The following is a 20,453-nucleotide window of genomic DNA, read 5'->3' as shown; positions in this document are numbered from 1 at the left end:
TCTGAATATCAGAACAACTTGTGACACCCTCCTGTCTTCCGGCGGCGGTCCTGACTAAAGTGGAGTAGTAGAAAATCAGCCGATTTGCACAGTTAACAAATGCGAAAGGTGCCTTAGCAGTGCTTACCTCAGCTATACTTTTGTATGCATTTTTACACTATGTTATGATACGTTTTGCTTTGGTGCGAAGAAAGGTAATCGAAGAGCAAGAAAGTGCGCTTTAAGGCGAGCGCCCGTTAAGGCGCAGATGTGCATGAGCACATGTTGCTTCACTATGCGGTAAGCAGCGAACTGCCGATATCTATCTATAGAGATCCCGCGCGTACACGTCTGTTGTTTGCGAAAGCTGAGGGTGACTGACGCGAGAGGCGCCACCACGTTCTCGTTCGCTACAGTGTCTAGAAGACTTTCTAGAACACTACTTTCGCGCTTCAAGTTCACAGAGCGAGAGGGGCTTCGGACAGAGACCGGCGAAATTCGTGACTGTGGCTAGCGCTAAAATATTTCCAAGAAACGTGGCAGCAAGTGAAAATGTCTCTTAGACGGATGTTTATTGAAATGCCCTATAATTTTATTTTTAATTAAATGAGCACCAATATCTTACAGTATGTGCCGTCCGCTATGAAGAAATTAAAGGGAAACGTCTTCATATATAAACTTTACGCCCAACAATCTCTCGACAGCTTAGGTTAAAATACGCACAGGTAGCATGGTGCAAAGCCGCGCTCAAGATTTGGAATAGGTTACCTCTTCAACTGGCTTTCGTTTCAGTTTATTTGTTTGTTTCTCGTGAGGCGATGCTTAGTGGATGGCACGCATGCGCACATGTGAGCCAGCAATTCCCTGAACATCGTCTCCACGCTGTGCTCGCGTCGTATACGCGCCTTTCGCCACTGCTCCTAAAAGTCTAAAAGTGGTGAGTAACCTTTGTGCACTGTGGGCATTCGTGAGCTGCCGAATATGACTGTCGTTCTCATGACTGCTCATAGCTGACAGCCACCTCTGTAATTTTATAGTTGCTGTTTGTGGAGCCGCAACAATTTCAGGCGGCTCAACGTTGAAGATCTCATCAAGAAACTCTCCCAGCAAAAGGCTCCGAAATGATTATAGAAACGAGAATAAGTTTAATCACTTGCTTAAATGTGGAAGGAAAAAAATCAAACGTTATGCGAATACACGCCTCATTTTAAAGTTGAATTCCTGTTAAATATTTAAACTAATAATTTCGTCACTGCGTATACATGTAATGTTTCCGCAAAAACAAAGCATGCAGGACGCTTAAGCTGCATTGTAGATGCGATAACACGACTTAAGTATATACCCTATTTTAAAATAAAGTTCATGTATGCGAACCAGAATCGGCCTGGGCAGGCGGCAAAGAGATATACCTTTAACGTTGTCCTATAATACACTTAAAGGTGGAGCTTAAGTGTCCACTATTTTCAGTGCCCATCTTTTGTTCCGATTGCCGCCTGCGGCTGCGGCTGCGGCGGTGGCTTCTCGGTACAGTAAGCTGAATATGCTACCTGGTAAAATGTAAATTTATTCTGTAAATTGAAAGCAGGAAAGGTGTGCGATACATGCAAAAGTGATTCCTTCTGTTTTAAAAAGTGGAAGTTATGCGCAAAATGTAAATATACTAACCTGGTATATGTGAACAATATTTGGTAATGTAAATATATATTAGTGATTATTAGAGCATGCTAAAACTTCAATTTTGTGCCAGCTCATCGATGTCATTCTCTGCAGCTGCCACCGTTTCGAAAATTTTAACTCACCGCATTACGGCAGCGTTTGGAGTAACAAACGTTATTTGCCGTGTTGTGCGTCACCACAAGAACGTAATATCAGTTTCTGTGAAAACACTGCCTTAGGCGAGCTTCAAATCATCTTGTTGGATGAATTCACAAAATTTCTGTATGATTGGTAGCACACTTACGGTAAGAATTTGGGAACAGCTTGTGACCTATCTCTACTTCGTCTGTGCACACACACAGCCAATCGTCCTGCGCTATCGAATTAGCCAAGAAAATAACCACTCGAGAAATTATTTTTTTCATGAGTGCGCATTGTCGTCGTTGTTGTTGCTCTAGCTGTAAGAAGCAAAAGAAAATGCACGGGCTTGCTACTCGCTCTGTAGCTGAGCCACCTCCGCTGCCTCGTGCGGACAGAAGAGAGAAAGTAGAGGAGAAGGAAAAAGAAGAGGGAGAGAAAGACGCGTGCCGCAACAACAGCCGTCGTCCACCACCGCGAAGCAGTGGCGGGTGCAATTACGGCCTACAACAGATAAAATTCGGTGGCAGGATATCGTGTGCCTTGTCATTTCCTAGAATATCTGTTTAGATGCTGGTCTGTCCGCGTGCTCTGTGGGAAATTATATACTCAGGTCATATATGCATAAACAATACGCAGATTCTTCGAGTAAATATGGTGGTACATTTGGAAATTAAAACCGCAGCAAACACAGGGCCCTATGTCATCGCCTCCCTCTGTCCTGTGTTTGCCGCGGTTTTAATTTCAAAATGTATCACCAACTAGCCTATTTTTCCACACTCCTAAAAATAATGTGTGTTCTCTGCTGGGAATTTCTTAGAATTTCCTACAGAGAATACATGTGTCATGTCTCAAACAGGACAACAGGGTCAGCGAGGTAGGATGGGATGCGCGTTCGTATGTGCGTGCGTGTGTGCGTGCGTGTGTGCGTGCGTGTATGTGCGGGGGGGGGGCGTTATAGCGGCCCTCTTAATATTTTATTTAACCAGGCCCTCCCTACTGTTATTTCGGCCCTGCTCTTATGCTTTGGTGATGTCAGTGCACGTTAAAGAACCCCAGGTGGTCGAAATTTCCCGAGTCCTCCACTACAGCGTCTCTCATAGCCCGAGTCGCTTTGGGACGTTAAACCTCCAGAATCAACCAGATGGAAAAAGAAACCAACCACAGTCTGATCTTTGATATTATGAAAGATTGTCATTATTCTGATTTGCTACCCTGCTCCCTACATATATTGCACCCTTCCTCAGTATACTCATGAGATCACCATTCGTCAAGGCCACCTTTCCCGTTTGAAGCCGAATATCTGTCCAAGTGCGAGATCCTTAATTCCTCTACAGAAGAGCGTGTTGTCGGGCTAGTTGGTTCTGCATAGTATATAAGAGAAATGCGCAACAACTTAGACAGGACACAGGACGAAACACATACAACAGTTCACGAGACAGTTCATGCGCTCGTGAACTGCCGTATGTGTTTCTTCCTGTGTCCTAAGTTGTTGCGCATTTCTCTTCTATACTATGAATTCCTCTACCTTGCCGGGAACTAGTTTATGTGATTCTTACTAATTTTCTAATCTCTTAGGAAACTATAGACTTCACTACACTGTCACTCCATCTCAATTTATCTAGTTCCTCCACATAATGCATAGACGAGCGCACAGTACCGAGTATGAAGTCTTGACTGATGGTTTATCTTTGCCGGAGAATGATTCGTAAGCTATTCATTCTTCGAAGGCTACTTATATGCCTCCTCTGATATTTATAGAGCTTTGGAAACTATGTCATGGTGCCCAATTAAGTCTCTGGTCAAGTGTCAGCATTCTATCTACTCTAAGATTTGAGTCGTGCACTAGAACTAGCCCTCGTAAGCTTCAAGACGTTTACCATTAGCAGCAAGCTTGATTTATCCGAAGGTGACGAAATTGTCGACTGTGAACACGGAGCTTTTGAAGTTGTCAATACCAGCGCTGATTGATGGTGAATTGAGATGCAGCGAGAATCTCATAAGTGTGGCAAAATACACAGCAGGGTTTCATACTCTTAATACCATTCTGGTGCAATATGTTTCGAGCACACGCGATTTGGTGTTCGGTGAACATGTCCACGTGGCACAGAGCTTTTATTCGCCTGTCGCGAAGGTCTTGGTCCTGTGGGAATTCGTAATTGGTCACGACGGTTCTCGTCGCTGATGAATTTGTACACCTTACAGCACAGCACCAGTTCTCATGACCTACCATTCTGGTGTATACATGGCGCCTACCTGAGAGTGTTAAGCTAAACTGGGGTGAGCACGACCTACCATTAGTGTATACATAGCGTCTACCTGAGAGTAGTATAAACTTGGGTAAGCACGCTCAGATTCTGCGAAATCCCCGGCTCCACTCATGCCAAACCCACCCATGACGTAAGCAGCTCAGGGTGGCCTCTAGAGATCGCTCGATTATGTAGTTTGGTTTTGCGCTAAGGAAAGACCATCTTTAAAATTCGATTGCGGAAAAACTACGCCGCTTTCAGGTGCAAAATATGACAGGGCAGTTTCAAATACCATGAAAAATATGAACAAAGTTTCATTTCGATTCGTGACGATAAAAAAAAGATCGTCTTAGCTGCCTTTTAAGATCGACAAACTGTTTCGGTAATAAAAAAAAATGAGGTGTTCGTCTTTAGAATATCTGTATAGCTATAAATCCCATCCAGAAGTCCTTTATTGCATACTTTATTTTGTTCTTCAGCAGTGGCTGAAAGACCTGTTTACTTTCTCTCCAAGCTAGTTGTTGCTGGAAGCAATGATACGTGAGCTAAGTCTCATTTGCAAAATACATTGAACAGACTGCATAACAACTGCGGCTCTCAGTGGCAGCAATCCTCCTTGATAATCACCTTTACGTCAGGAAGAAAGCAGCAGGGGTCTATATATAGACATTATCTGGCTACCTTCAGGTATTCACCATGCTCAAAGATTCACGGGCATATGGCTCTTCTGGCGCAGACCTCTGAGCCATGGTTTTATAGGGTCGACAAAGAGAAAATCAGGTTACCTGCGTTAGACCGAGCAACCAGCTCTTTGATTTCGGCATGTCACATTACCGTGCTGACTTATCCAGTCACGGTAAACGTGCACTGGAAGTGGTATTAGAACGTCTGTACCCATGTATCTTCTGTAAAGGTCCAGGTCTATACTTTTCCAGGCAGCGTGCGCATATATATTGCAAAGCACCTGTTCTTTGCACTGTTGTGACGTTTTGCAATGATTTTTCAAACAATCTCCGCCTGTCAGGTGCACCGTGCAAGCCAGCTCTACAAGGACGCTCAAAGAGCGCGTGGTTTTAAGAAAGAATGTATGGGCGCCAAGGAAACTATACCGTCTAGGAGAAAATTGTTATTTACTTCAGAATTACTCAGTAATTCTTCCAAAGATAAGCATATCGTTGTTTTTCGGCGAAGCAGCTGGCAGTCTTGTCAAGAAAACGTGCCCCGTGGTTTGAAGACCAATTCCTGGGGCGTGGGCCTGAGCGTTAGACCGAGCTTTTCGTCAAAGACGAGGGCTCGCGCATCGGGCGGGGGTTCAACGGGGAAGTGACGCAGGATGGTGGTGAAAAATATGAACACCTCCATGTTCGCGATTCCTTCTCCTGAACACGACCGCTTTCCTGAAAGAGACGACCACTGTCAAAAGATAGAATCACTGAATATAATGCGCTTGTTTCGTAAAACTCTGAGCACATTTGCAAGGCCGATTTTCAAACGTCAGACCAGGCAAAACAATTAAGAAACTACTCTGGGACCTCGGTATGAATGTGGATTTATAACTGATATCTGTTAATACTGAGAGGTTTGGTTAGATATGGTTAGTGCGCTATAAGGCAGCTGAGTCGACGATAGGCGAGGCATATTATACTAGTCGGAATAACCTACCACCCTTAACGTCTATTCAGCTTTCGACGAGGTGTAGACCGTTGCCACAATTACCGTATGAGAACGGGATCAGTTGTTCCGGTTTGCTCGCTCGTGTCCAGTCGTCAGTGAGGAAGCGCTCGGGCCGGAATACTTCCGGGTCTCCCCAGATGGACGCGTCGTGGAATATGCACCATAGAGCGGGTACCACGATGCTGCCTCGTGGAATGACGTAGCCTCCAACCTTCAAGTCCTCGCTGGTGCTGCGACCAAGGCGAGAACATCACGCCTGTGTTAAAATTTGTATTTTTTTTAGGCCCGTACGTGCCTACGCTGCTTTAACGCTTGTAAAAAGTGCCTGCAGAAATTTATGGCAACTTACATATTCTCTCGAACCACGGCAAGTATAGTTTAATGTCCTGCAATGAAAATCATTAGTCTTCGAGCTGGACATTAACGGATCAAAAGTTTATTTCGAACAAAATATAGTCTAATGGCTGCAGGAGCAGGGTATGATTTGTGGCTGAATGTTTTGCCTATATTAAGCCAAAGGTTTGCCGTGAGTCGAAGGTATATCCAATGTTTGCTAAACGGGCTTGAAATGCGCTGTCCGGGTGAGCTGCAGGTTCCATTGCAGTCATAGTCGGATTATTCTGTTGGCTTATTGCAGCATCACATAGTAAACACATCGACAATTTACCCTTCTAAACACGCCATTAGCCCCTGATAATATTTTTCGAACGGAAGGCAATGGTGTCGCGAATGTCGCGAAGAAAGCCAAGAAAACAAGACGTTTCGGTTTCCATACGGAAGCCTTGTTCACTAGCAACTATGCTTGGAAAGCGGCGCTTAATAATAATTGTCCGAGGCGTCTTGCATACGTTGACGGAGATCGTCATTCTTGCGAATAAATGTTTTTTTTTTTTATATATATATGAATGATGTCAACAACAAGAAAGTCGTCTCCAATGCACTTGCTGAGCACGTCGTACCAACAGCACGCGATATCCGCTGGAAATAATCCTCTATTATCGCCAAAGAAAAAACCTGGCTTTCACGTATCTCGAATCATTCGTGGTACAAACCTCGGAAGAAAAAAAAAACGAAGAAAAAAAACACTCAATCGCGACGGTGCCAATCTCCTGCCAACATATGCAAGATGCCTCGGACGATTATTGAAACGGACTTAAGCATTAATTTTCAAGCGTAATTTCTAGTGAACAAGGCCTCCGTATGAAGTGGAAGCCTTGTTCAATGTATGGAAGCTATTGCGCGCTCAAGACATGACAAGACGGCCGAAGCGCGCCGTAAAATGATGCACCAAAATGTTCGCTTCACGCAGCGCACGCCAGCTGCCACGTCATTGCTCGGGCGCGCAAAGAACAAGTTAAGCCCACAAATTGAAACTGGGTACCAATATTGCTGCTGTTGTGGCACCGCTCGGTATCTGGTGGAGCCAGAAGGTGTTGCGTGGAAACGAGATAAGCGATGTGCCTGCTGATGAAAACGGTCCCCAATTCGCTGTCTCGGTGCCAAATGTCACCTGTAGGTGGAACTGGAATGCAGTCTTGCTTAAAGCCCTCCTTGCAGTCGTCTCCAATGCACTTGCTGAGCACGTCGTACCAACAGCACGCGATATCCGCTGGAAATAATCCTCTATTATCGCCAAAGAAAAAACCTGGCTTTCACGTATCTCGAATCATTCGTGGTACAAACCTCGGAAGAAAAAAAAAACGAAAAAAAAAAAAAAACACTCAATCGCGACGGTGCCAATCTCCTGCCAACATATGCAAGATGCCTCGGACGATTATTGAAACGGACTTAAGCATTAATTTTCAAGCGTAATTTCTAGTGAACAAGGCCTCCGTATGAAGTGGAAGCCTTGTTCAATGTATGGAAGCTATTGCGCGCTCAAGACATGACAAGACGCTTTCTTTGAAAACCGGCGTTGCTCCTTCCAGGAGGGTCCGTTTAGCACGAGCATACCTGTGGGCAGGCGAGACGCAACATAACATAACATTCCACTAGGGGGCTTTAGTCCTGCTTTGCTCGTCCGCCCGCCGCATGGAATAGACCACGTTTGATACCGACGGTACAGGTATGTGTCTAGGTGGCTGTTATATGTATATGTGCATGCGCAGTCGTCATCACTTTGAAGCGCTCCAGGCAGCGTAAAGCAGCGTAAACAGCTTATTGAATCACCCCGATAACATATGTGATCGAGATCACCAAACTTTAGAACAGGCCAAGCGCCTTCCTTAAAACAAGGTAGGTGCGATAACATTCCACTTTATTTGCTCCGAAGCACGCCGCCAGAGAAGAGCGGTCTGGACAAGTTTGATCGACTGCAAACGAATGTGCCTACCAGTATACGCAGCTTTTATGTAACAAAAAGAGTTTTCGAAGCCAAACGTATGCCCTCTTCTAGTCGGTCTGAACATTAGACCGAATTTTTCATTGCTCATAAGAGCGAATTCACTCGCAACCAGTTGCTCCTTCTTACGTGTATCGATGTCTCCACAGATTGCGTGACACCGGCAAGCTCCTTGAACGCTTTCTTTGAAAACCGGCGTTGCTCCTTCCAGGAGGGTCCGTTTAGCACGAGCATACCTGTGGGCAGGCGAGACGCAACCGACACCGCACGACTTGGTAAGTGTGACGAGCCCACGTAGCAGCACATTTGTTCCGAACAAAACAAAAGAATCAGTTCCGTGTGTCTTAAGCATTTGCATGCACGCACTGTGGTAACCTCTCTCGAGTCTAAGCGTATTGTTCACTGCGCAGTTAAGACAATGAAACTATGGCCCTATATAGGGAGCTTTCATGAAGCGATGCATGCTGGGTAATCCGCCATGATGTTGTCCCTGGCAGCAGACGACGCTGCACGGCACTGCCTCACAGCCTCGTCTGCATGGTCGCGTAGTGCACGCAGACGATGCTGGCGCGATCGGACAGACCGACTGCGGGTTCTTCACGATTTCAAAAATACGTCTGCGCGAGGGCGAGAAGGCAAGGGATTTCCCTAGCGACGCCGATGCGAATGGCTCGCAGGGGCCAACATACGCAAGATCGACGCCAATCCGAGGGAGTATCGAACTACTTGCCAGAACTAGAAATCATGAATGTCGGCGATGTCAACGGGCAGCTAGGTCCAGACGCATAGTGCAGTCAGTCGTTCTCGCGTAGCTTGAACAGGTCCGTGTCGCACTGCTTTCCATTTCTTCATAGCGCGCCCAATTTTTCAGGCACAGCGTCGACGCGTATATGTTCCTCGGGAATCTGCCGACAATGGCACGCGCGTAAGGGCAGCGCACAAAAAGCCGCGTGTTTGCTCGGTGGACCGTCGAAAACGACAAGACACTTGCTCAATTCAGCCTGGCTGCGCTGCCTGCCGTCTGCTGCCAGCGACGACATCATGGCGGATTAACCAGCATGCCTCGCTTCATGCAAGCTCCCTATAGGTTCCTTTTTTGTTATTATGTTTAATTATATTTCCATATTAAGGAGTAAAAAATTGCTGGTTGTATATCTGTTAAATAATTATTCTGAGATATGCGCTGTGCTCAAACGCGCTTCGAAGCTCCCTTGGACCAAGTAGGAAGTGTAACAAAAAAAAAGAGGAAATGCTGCATTCTTTTCGGATTACGGGCTGCCACGAGCGAGCAGGTGGTCACGTGGTAGCGTTCATTGAAGCAACCAAGCAATGTAAATCACACTTTAGTGCAAACACAGCAATTAGCCTTTTCATTAGGTCGGTATGCAACTTCTGCATTGACGCTTTGTTCCCCAAGCGAATAATTTAAATATTAGTCAGCTATTTTGTAATTAACATTGTCGGCCGAAAAAGACACAGTAGACTTGCCCAGGCGACCCTCAACAGTTTTCAGTTGGTTGCACAGGGCCAGAGCACTCGTTATTTAAATTCTTGGTTACATTTAGCTGGGACACCTGGTATATGCATGTTCGTGCGGTTTAGTAGTATACGCTAGATGATTGCGATCGCTAATTGTATAACTTGTCTTATAACGGTTCTCGAAAACTGTTTTCGCGTTAAGTGCCACGCTATTCACAGCTTGGCTGAAGAGAGCTGTACTAAACTGTACCGCTATAATTGGACAAATAACAATCACAACTGGTATGCGAGTAGTTATAGCAGTTCTGAGAACGCCTCCAAGTGCTTCTTGCACGAGCAGTTGATCGCTAGGTTAAATTCTGTGATTTTTTTATAAAAACAAAAAGAAAAGTTTGGACAAAGAACGCCCGAGGCAGTTCAAGCATTATTTGAAGCCGTGTACAGCAAGCCTGTCCAACTACAGCTGCCTTGTTCTATTCCATGCACGTTTGTTTTCTTATTGTTGTTATTATACGATCAACGTTGTTTGACTGATAGTTCCGCACATGCCGGTTTCCTACCCTCTTGATCGACTTGATCGACACGCAAATAGTATATATATATATATATATATATATATATATATATATATATATATATATATATATATATATATATATATATATATATATATACACACACACAACAAAGGACAAGGACAATAGCACCCGCAAGTGAAGCCGAAAAATGGCCATATTTGCTGCTTACTTTCCGTTCCTTTGTTGACGTTGAGAGGGAACTCTTCGGGACGGTTCAGCAGCACGTCTTGCGAGAGGGCCTCCTTTACAGAGGCGAAGTCGCACAGGAAGGCCGCGTACCGGCGGCCCAGATGAAGCCTGCATTCCATTTGTGCCTTCGTTATGGTCGGAGTGATTATACAATGGCAGTGATGGTTGCACCGATTATCAGGTAGTATTTCACATATACAACATGTAGCGGCTTTGCATCCTAGTAAATTTTGCCCTTATTTGATTTATATCTGCTGCTATGTATCTTCTCATCGCAATAAAGCAATTCCTGGTGTTATCGCATAACGACGGCAAATGAGCCAGTATCAGAATCAAGGTTTATTTCTTTATCTTATCTATACCAGTTTTGATAGGGTACATATACATCGAACTCAAGGAACCAATATGAGTCTTAAGGGAAAAAAAATGGCAGTAGCTTAGCTCATCTATGGCATGATACACGCAGCGTGATGTACTGGTTTTATCTTGGTTAAGCTTTGTCGTAAGCCCACTGATTGTAAGCCCACATGGACATCACCATGACTACAGCATGTGGTGTACCCTCTGGCCCGAAAACTGTGGAGCTCATGTATTTGTCGGCGTTCTTAGTTTACGGCTGCATTACCCAGTATACTTGTCGGTCTCGGTAAACTTTGGCGCAGATAATTCATACGCGCGTCTTGCATAGTGAAACGAAAGCGTCAGGACAAGCACATCTGGGTGTCTCTTGGAGACATGCATATGAATTGAAAGCACAGTGTTTCAGGAAAGACGCGAGGGTGCGCAGAGAATCCCTTACCGGATTAGGTGCCCAATCTCTGTCTGAAATCCCCAGCACATTTGGATCTTAAGAAAAGAAAAAGTTGCCGTGGTTTAACATCGCTTAAACCTGTTGAGACGTGCGAAAGTATATTTTTTTCTTGGCGCTTTAACAATAATAAACAGGCATAGCGATATCAGTGCATGTAAAAGTTTCTAGGTGGTGGCAATTGTTGCGCAGCTCTCCACAGCGGTACCTCTTTTCTTTTTTTTCTGTCTCTTTAATTTCCACCTTCTTCTCTTCGCTTATAGCGCGTCTCATCTAGGTGTCCAACGAGGAGTGTGAAAGATACAGAGCGTTTCCTAAATTTCCTGTACACCAATCTGCAATTTACCCAGGAGTTGGCAGGGAACCCGGGCCCTGTGTGGTGGCAGTGCAAGTTAAAGAGTCATATGGTCGAAATTTCTGGAGCCCTCCACTTCAGCGTCTCTTATAATCTGAGTCGCGATGGAATGTTAAACCCTATAAGCTGCACTAAGCTAAACTAAACGCATTTATTTTTTATTTGGGGGGGGGGGGGGGGGGGGGGGAGAAAATACCGGCATCTGCCTCACTCTTTGGTGGAGACTTACACGAAACGGACATAGTAACGTATGCTCTGAACCTCTCGATTAGTGTATACGCACAATAGCGAACGAAGTGTCGAGAACGTACCCAAATACGTTGCCGTACTTCTTCCTCAAACGTTCGATGCCCCGGTGTCCGTCCTTGGGCATGAAGGGCAGGTAGCCGACCAACGGCAAACCGCGGGGTCCCGGAGGAAGGTTCTTTCGCCTGTTCCATAGCACCAACTCCCACAGATAGCGCACCAGGATCGACAGAAGCCCAGCGACTAGACTCGTGAAGAGACACTTCCAGAATACCCCCAGCATAGTGACTGCTTGTGCCAGCTTCAGCGCCTGCGGAACTTCGCAGACAAGTGGGCTAATTGCTTAAAACAGCTTAGACTCGCGAAACGTTGTGTACAATAGGGACGTCAATCTCCCTGCTGCCCGCGTCCCCATTTGCAGCATTCACTTTATATATAGGTTTTGTGCGTACCAGTGAGGAAAAAACGGTAGGAGCTATACTCTCTTGCACGGCAGCTATGACAGTCTAACTGCACTCTGCTGCTGTCGTTATGGCATAAAAGATAGGCTCCGAATGAGTGACCATTAATGCCGCGTTCCGAAGATAAAAGAGAGTAAGGAAGCAGACGTGAAATATGTGCGTGCACGCGGCGCAGAAACGACGTCCGCCGAAGAGACGACTGCGGATGCTGCCAGTCCACAGTCGGACGCATCCAATGACTGGAAGTGACGGATCGAACATCTGGAGGACTGTACTCGACGATAGCATTTTCTTAACCCTCCTGAAACTGCTGTCAGCTTCAGCTGGCCAGATGAACGGCTCATTTTTGCGAAGAATCTCATAGGTTCGACCAATTGTGCCAAGTGTGCGTGTGCATATTTGGTTCATGATACCCTACTGCAACAAAAAAGTAACCGACGCTTAGGCTAAGCCCCTAGCACCGCCTTTTCAAATTCTCAATACTATACCTCTATTCCCGTCCTCTGCTCTCATGTGGGTAAATGTGGCTGATGCCGGTGCTCAGCCACTGAGCGTAAGTTGCTGTTTGGATGAAATATTAGTACTCGTGGGCGAGCGTGTCTTGGGGTAAAAAGTTTGTTGGCGATCCGCGCGGTACGAGGGACAATGACCTGACAGTATATAGCGGGCTCGAAAAAGAAAGCGAATAATGAAAGGAAGCAGGTGCGAAAGTTGTGCAACTGAAACGTCATATAAAGGCAGGTGGCGAGTTTTATCACGCTTTCAAAGGTTCAAGGTTTCCAATTTTAAAACGCATCTATGGCTTACGGTAGGTCATTTGACTTGACAGCATTCCGAAATCATTATTATTTTAGCCTCTGTTATCAAAGCTGTAAAGTTTACTCTCGCTCTCTGAAATGTTTTGCTCATGCGGGCTCCAAACTTAGGGCCACTAATCCCTATTAGGGTATACTGTACGAATGGAGCATCGCATTGGGCGCCCGTGCACGAAGCCGCCAGTTCCTGTAATTGAAGCTAAAGTTTTACCATCACTGGGTGATAAATTTAAGAGACAAGTGTAGCGGGATTGGAAGTGACCCTCTTACCGAATAAGCAAACAAATTGCGCGGAACGCGGAGGTCGTTATGAGATAGAAATAGTGACAATTGTCAACTGGAACCAACGAAAGCATGAGAACTTTCTTTCTATTTTTTTTTTTTTTGCTGTCGTGCAATGCGGAACAATAATGTTCGATAACATCTGATTGGTTTTCCTATTTCTTTCCTTGCTTGTAAATGCTCTGTCTTCAGAGATGTGGCATCTTACAACGCAACACACCATCGGTACAGGCCAATCTAAATTTGCCTACGTGTTAGTGTTAATTGATCGGAAATTGGGAAAATAGTTTTCTTTTATTCAGTTTCGGTCTACATCCGAGCGCCAAAAGAGGTATGCACCGGTACGAATGAAGTTTGCGAGGTGTGTGAAGAAGAAGCAGGTGCGCGATGTAAGAGAAGCGAAGCAGCAGCAGAAGAAGAAGCGGGCTGTTCGGAGTTCAAGACCATATGAAACATGCGTCGACCAAGCTATGGATGGGCGTAGTAAAGCTTTCGCTTTTTCCTTTGTCTTGCTTTACCTACAAGCTTTTTCATACAGTTTTTCTCGCCATTTGATCTACGACGCGTCGTTCTTCACCCTTTTTGGTTCTCGTCAGGGATGTGTGTGTGTGTGTGTGTGTGTGTGTGTGTGTGTGTGTGTGTGTGTGTGTGTGTGTGTGTGTGTGTGTGTGTGTGTGTGTGTGTGTGTGTGTGTGTGTGTGTGTGTGTGTGTGTGTGTGTGTGTGTGTGTGTGTGTGTGTGTGTGTGTGTGTGTGTGTGTGTGTGTGTGTGTGTGTGTGTGTGTGTGTGTGTGTGTGTGTGTGTGTGTCGCTTCTTTCTAAATAGCCTGACCCAATGGCACCTACCGGTCAAAGTCAACACCATAGAAGGCATGCGTCATGCCTTGTAAGCAGAATATATCATTATATGAGCAACATGAGGTAACGTATGACAGATTGAGGATGCACTTCAAGAAGCTGCCAATTTGTATAACATTTTCGGCGTCATTTACTTACGGTATATTGTTCTTTTTGTTTTTTTTTAAATTATTTCGTCTAACCCTTGCATTATTTTTCTTGTTTCTGTTTTCTTTTCTTGTTGTTTTAATGTTTTCCTGTTCTTGTTCGCATTGTATATTGAGTTTGCTCCCCCCTTATGTAATGCCCTCGGGCCTTTAAGGGAAAAATAAATGAAATGAAACACAGTGCCTAACTATATGTCGTTGCCTGCTGCTTCACCTGTTTTTCTACCAAGTCAGAACTCCTCGTTATGCTTGCTAGAAAGGCGCAGCAAAGAACCGATCCTAATCAGCATCCACGACACACACATCCCCGAAGCAGACACTATTCGCATCATTGGGCTGCACATCAATAACAAAGTGGTCAACGCGACAACTATCTCTACTCAGCATGATCTGAGAACACGTCGGCAGGGTTATCTCGCATAATACGACCAAGTCGAGTGGAATGGGATAGAAAAAACTCTCCAGCTAATTTAGGCCTTTATCGTCAGTCGCACAACCTTCGTAACATAGGACCCCAAGATACGACAGAGCGACCTCAAACCTCTCGACACCATTCTTAGCATGGCCTATATACAAGCGGGCGTTCCTGCTCATCACAGCGTCCGCGTGACCAGCTTCTTAAACTTGGCATTAATAGCGCCATTGACTTCCGCATAGGGGCTAACCTACTGAAAACTTTCCGCCCTTCTGGTACTGCCACCAGACGTCAAGTACTTAAGAGCTTGGCATTAGCATGTCCAGTACTGCGAAACAACGAATGGAGGGGCGCATTCTATATCATGCTACGTAACAAGCACCCAGAATATCATGAGGCACGACACAAGGCACGAGCCAGGACGATTGAAGAAAATTCCAGGACACTTAGGCGACTATGATGAAAGGCGAAAGCCTGAGTGCTGCATTCTGCTACGCGACTGTTGCGCATGTAGCGATGAATGCTGCTACGAGTAAAGCGAGCGACAACTCTTTCACATTCTGCGAGTGAATTTATTCAGTGAATTCTGCTTGGTAGCGACGAGATCGCGCTCCTTGTATCTTTGCAGTTATTCTACGTTTACTGCTGTGTGGTTGATTTTACCGGGTGCGCGGCATTAATCAGCAATTGATCGATTAATTACGCAACATACACAAATTGCGAATTGCTAATTAATTAGACATTAATTGGTAATTAGTAATTAAGCACGGTTAATTATTTAGCTGTTAACTAATCATTAGTTAGTAAATAATGACATTACTTAGTAATTGATAATTCATTGCCATATGGCCATATAAGGCCCGCATTCGCACATACTGTGGTGGGCTCTGTGATTGGTCGAGACCTCCATGACGTCATCCCGTCTCGACTAATCAGAGCCGCCGCAAAAGCGTGACACTTTTGCTGACGACAACGATGAGGCAATAAAGGCTTTCGCCTTAATAACCACTCCAAGGAGAAGTAAGCCTTCTTAGTGGATGTTGTGGGAGCGTACGAAAGCATCACACCAGTAGCCGCCTCTCACCTAAGGCATACAGTGCTAACGGTTAGAAAATAAAAAAATCACACGCTTGGATCCAGGACGCAGAGATCGCATTAGCCGCACTGAGCACCGAATTCACATGCATTATTACCGATTACCAAACCACCTACAGAAACTACATGCGAGGCAGGGTATCCTCTCGCCTGAAAAATCTTAACCCAAACCAGCACGGTCTCACACAAAGACGTCACATGGGTACTAGGCCATCAAGGAGTATAGGGAAAAGGCGTGTGCGCGCCGCAGCCTGAGCACTCATCTCCCGCTCTAACCCTCCACTACATATACCTGCTTAACGAGACAAACTTTAGAACCCGCTAAGAGACTGCATACGAAGCTGAGGAGGGTCATTTCAGGCTTTTTCCTGTCTTGTCCTATACATCCCAGCTAGACTGCAAGTTATTAGCTCGGGTTCCTTCTCAGCTCAGTAGAAGTTTTGCGGCCAGACTGCATTTCGAAACACAGCTAGCAGAGAAGAAAGAAGACAGGACGAGCGGTGACCCCGTGTGCGTTATGACTTTTAATTTTTTTTTTTCAGTTATTTCACATTGTCTTTCCTTTTCCTCTACGCCTCCAATCATTTTTTGTTTTTACATGTAAGCATACTCAAAAGCTTTCTTTGCTGCCCAATTCTTGGCCAGTCTCCCTCTGTGGATATGTGTCATATGTTATTTGGACGACAACAACAACAACAACCCTGTGTGCTGTGTTTCGAGCTGTTTCCTCAAAATGTCATACCACTAGCTCGACTCTGTTACTGCAGGTCAGAGTGCTACTTCCATCGGCTTGCCAAGAAAATCAAGCTATAATCCTTAAACAAACCGCAATGTGAGTGGATCGGGAAGCGGCCCTATCCAGCGCCAACCTCGCGGCCCAATGATCCTTGGTTGAGAAAGCTTGGACAGCGCCTTCAGCCAACGGAGTGCCAGACTGAGGACCCGACCAAGCCGATTTCAGCAACCCATCGGCTACGTAATCACTAAACAAAAACAGATGATAGAGCGTTGCATTGTCACTGACGAGTGTGGGGAGATATATGGAGGGAAAAAAAAAAGAATTATTGAGGACACTTAAGATCCGACTTCAAGACTAGATAGCGTTATGCCCGTCGTCTGAGGCAATAGTTGTATAGTCCCTCTTCGCGTAAATGTAGTTTTTGCACGCTCAACTACCATTCCCTTAACTTGAGCCTCTATTATCTCACACATTTTTATTAGCATGTATACGCTAGCACTTTATAGAACTACCGGTTGCAAGCGGCCATGCTAGGGTCTAGCCACGCGATATAGATTTAAAACAACGTTTTACCCAAGCCGTATACGAACGTATACGGCTTATACGGCGTATACTAACGTATACGAACGTATACGGCTATTCGTGCAGGTCTGCATGGCCTGCACGAATAGAGTGGTCTGGAAGGTTGTTTCCTATCCCTCCCTGTCACCTGAAATGGGCAACCCGAGTTGACAGCTCCTCAGCTTTGAGACAACATTTAGTATTTATTACGTCACACAACCCAGCGACTACCGACTGTACCCCCTGCCAAATACAGGCCGATCTTTTTGTCGCTCAGAAAGGCCGACAACACCGACGCCGCATTTTTCTGCAAAACGGGCCCTTAATATATTCAGAAAACTAGCAGGTCAGCCACTATCGCACATTGTTTTTTTTTTTTTTGTGTGTTTTTTTTTGGCAAGATAATCCGACAGCAAGAGAATACAAGAACTGTTCGGCAGTTCACGAGTGTGGTATCTGTGCGTGCACGACGTTTCGATAAAACTCACCTATACGAAAACCCAGCTGCGAATGGGGCGCGCAGAGTGAACGCGGGAGTGTGCCTTTCATGGCATTGCCAACACTTGCACACACATGTTCTCATGAAAAGAAAACGAAGCACAAACATGGCGTTTGTGCTACCGATAAACACATTTCTCTCCGTGTGCTCGGGACACCAGCTGCGAGAATGGCGGTTTACGGAGCAAGTGTTGACCTGACGCATGTACGCACGTCCTGTTTTAAAATATATGTAGCAGCTATCCTTTCTCTCCAGCAGTGCACTTTATAAATATGGAGGAGGGGGTCGCAGTTTTTCGCTGTACGCAGGTAGAAACAGCCCCAAGGTCTTTCTCTAGGGGACAGGAAACTTAAATTTCCGCAAAGCGTTATTTTTCTATCACACCGCGGCTCGTAAAGATAAAGAAATGAACAAAATGTGATCCTACAACTTTTGGGGTATAGCATCCTCCACCTAGCTCTTGCCTCGTACTGGCGTCGCCGCTGTTTTAGGGTGAGAGATTTTGTACGGGAAGACATCGTTGACGCTCGTTTATTCTACGAAATTTCAAGAAATGCATCGTTATCATGCGCTTCCTTATAATTATAGAAAGGGAAGGAAAGACAGGGAGGTTAACATGGGCAAGAAACCGGTATAACTAGTTTTCTATAGCCACGCTTCACTGGGGACGTACGGTATAAATTTCAAGGAGAGATGAAGCCAAGCGGAAAACGAAATCAGTGAGCAACCCATTGCCCCGCCGGGGTGGCGCTGTGGTTACGGCGCTCGACCACTGTGCCCAAGGAAGCGGGATCGAATCCCGGCCTCGGCGGCTGCGTTTCGTTAGAGGCGAAACGGAGTGGCGTCCGTGTGATGTGCGATGTCAGTGCACGCTAAAGAACCCCAGGTGGTCGAAATTTCCGGAGTCCTCCACTACGGCGTCTCTCATAGCATGAGTCGCTTTGGGACGTTAAACCCCACAAACCAACCAAACCAAACCAACCAACCTAACATTAACCATCGGGGAATTTCAATGAACTAATCCGCGGATTTCATTGCATCCGCTTCTTTGAATGGTCCTATCCTGTCATTGATTCCACACTTCTCTTTATGGGTGGCGGCGCGATTCAAACACTTTCTTCAAATTCGGCCTTTTTATATTTTGATGATTTCCGGCATTTGAGGTATAAATGGAATCCTGGACAGTGCCTTTCCCGACAGTGTGAAGTGTGTTTGACAAATTTCAGGTCTAGGATGCCTGCCCTTATTTTTTATCTTCATAGATCGGGTTGTGATCCTTCAGCCATGTCTTCATACTGACCTGACACCGTTTCGCCTCCTTCAGAAAACCTTTCCTTGAAATTCCTTGCAAAAATTTATCTATATCCTTGACTAAATTTACTTTCGTTTGGCGCTAATCAGCTGGGTTTCCGCAGCCGGACAGTAGGCTCAGCGGTACACAAATTTGTTAATGCCTCTGGTCGGATTCCTTGCTAGGTGTACCGACTCCGCTGCTGCTCCTCTTCAGGTTCTTATTGAGTTGAAATTATTCATTTTTGTTTTCTGATCAGTAGAGCCTTTTTCTGTCGTATTGCTTATCTATAAGTATTAGTTGTTTTTTTTAATTCCCATATCTAACAGCATAACTCACTCACTACTGGTTTCACGTGTGGCCAATCCCCCTCGTGGGTATGTGCCATTATCTGAGGGCACAACAACACCGGCAACATAACGTTCGGTGAAGGCTTAGCCTTTCGTGCATGCAGGCCTGAGAGCCTCAAGAAACGGAGCAATGCCTGGTAGGTCTTCACCGCCGCTGTATTAGAGAGTTTTTGCTTACCGTGATCCCTGATCCGCTACCGTGATCCGCCACCGCGGTCCACTGCGCATGCCCAGACCCCTCTGGACGCCGATAGATGGCGCCACCTACTGGATGTCGGCAGACAGACCTACCGCGTCGGGACCAATCTGCTTGAGCGCCCCGCCCACGCGCGGTAGAAAGTCACGGTGGCGGATCGCGGCTCACGGTAAGCTAAATCTCTATCTCCGTCAACGGGCGAGGATCGGCACGCTCAAGTGCACGGCATAGACACACGTTATCTGCAGGCGCGCACAGAGAATGTTTGTGTTATGGCCTAATCGCAGTGGCAAATAGCACATGTGAGGCTTTGAGCCATACAACAAATTATGTGGACTGTTAAGTCTCCCAAGTGTGGAACGCGACAGCATGAGGAGAAACGCTGCTGTTTCATGCGTCCGAGTCTGTGTCATTTTGTTTGACCACTATTCAACGATGTCAAGGTCATCGTATCTTTATTTGCACGCACACGTAAGTGGCAAAGCGAAATGCAAAAAATGTAGATTGGAGAACATCCTAAACGGCAGATGGGTTATTAGAGTAATCGTATAGTGGAGGCCTCCGTAGTGATATACACAGTCTAGGGCTCTTTATTTGACATCGCAGCTCATATTGGCAAACGCTTTTGTATTTGACCTCTATCGAAATGCAACAGCCCCGGTTGTGATCGAAAACAAGGCAACAGGTTAATAGATATGATGCTCGTGCGCAGGCGTAAAGGAGGCACATGACCTGAGGCCCAGAGTCGACTGCTGTGACAGGCATGTCGAAAACGTCATATATGCAAGGTCGACGTTTCATCACTGGTAAGCCCTCAACGAAATATGCGTTCATTGAACTGCTGGAAGAAGATCACACTACTGTCCCTTGTTGCCTGTCGACATCCGGGAGTGCGTGGGGGGTCAACTGCTTCAGCTTGAACGGCATCCCGATTTTATGGAGACGAAGCCTGAATATTTCGAGAGAGACCTCTAAACATGCTGCAAGATCACCACGTTTGTTTGACTGCTGTCCTTGTCATGGCTGTGTTTTAAAGCTGAGGGGGCAAAGGAGA

At 45.8% G+C, this 20,453-nt stretch overlaps 1 protein-coding gene across 1 annotated transcript; it reads right to left on the bottom strand.

Moving 5' to 3' along the window:
- Positions 1-5,228: 5,228 nt before the first annotated feature.
- LOC146207592 (vitamin D 25-hydroxylase-like) lies at positions 5,229-11,975 on the bottom strand. The gene is made up of 6 exons (XM_084577007.1): positions 11,758-11,975; positions 10,264-10,391; positions 8,167-8,273; positions 7,642-7,649; positions 5,739-5,926; positions 5,229-5,419 (listed from the first exon to the last, which is right to left on the bottom strand). The coding sequence occupies exons 1-6, from the start codon at positions 11,973-11,975 to the stop codon at positions 5,229-5,231; spliced, it is 840 nt and encodes a 279-aa protein (XP_084433133.1).
- Between the last annotated feature and the right edge of the window lie 8,478 nt (positions 11,976-20,453).

The sequence above is a fragment of the Amblyomma maculatum genome, chromosome 1 (genome assembly GCF_055883805.1).
Source record: "Amblyomma maculatum isolate TAMU_Amacu chromosome 1, ASM5588380v1, whole genome shotgun sequence".
NCBI lineage: Eukaryota > Metazoa > Arthropoda > Arachnida > Ixodida > Ixodidae > Amblyomma > Amblyomma maculatum.
Note: the sequence above shows the minus strand (reverse complement) of the source record. Positions and strands in the feature narration are given on the sequence as shown.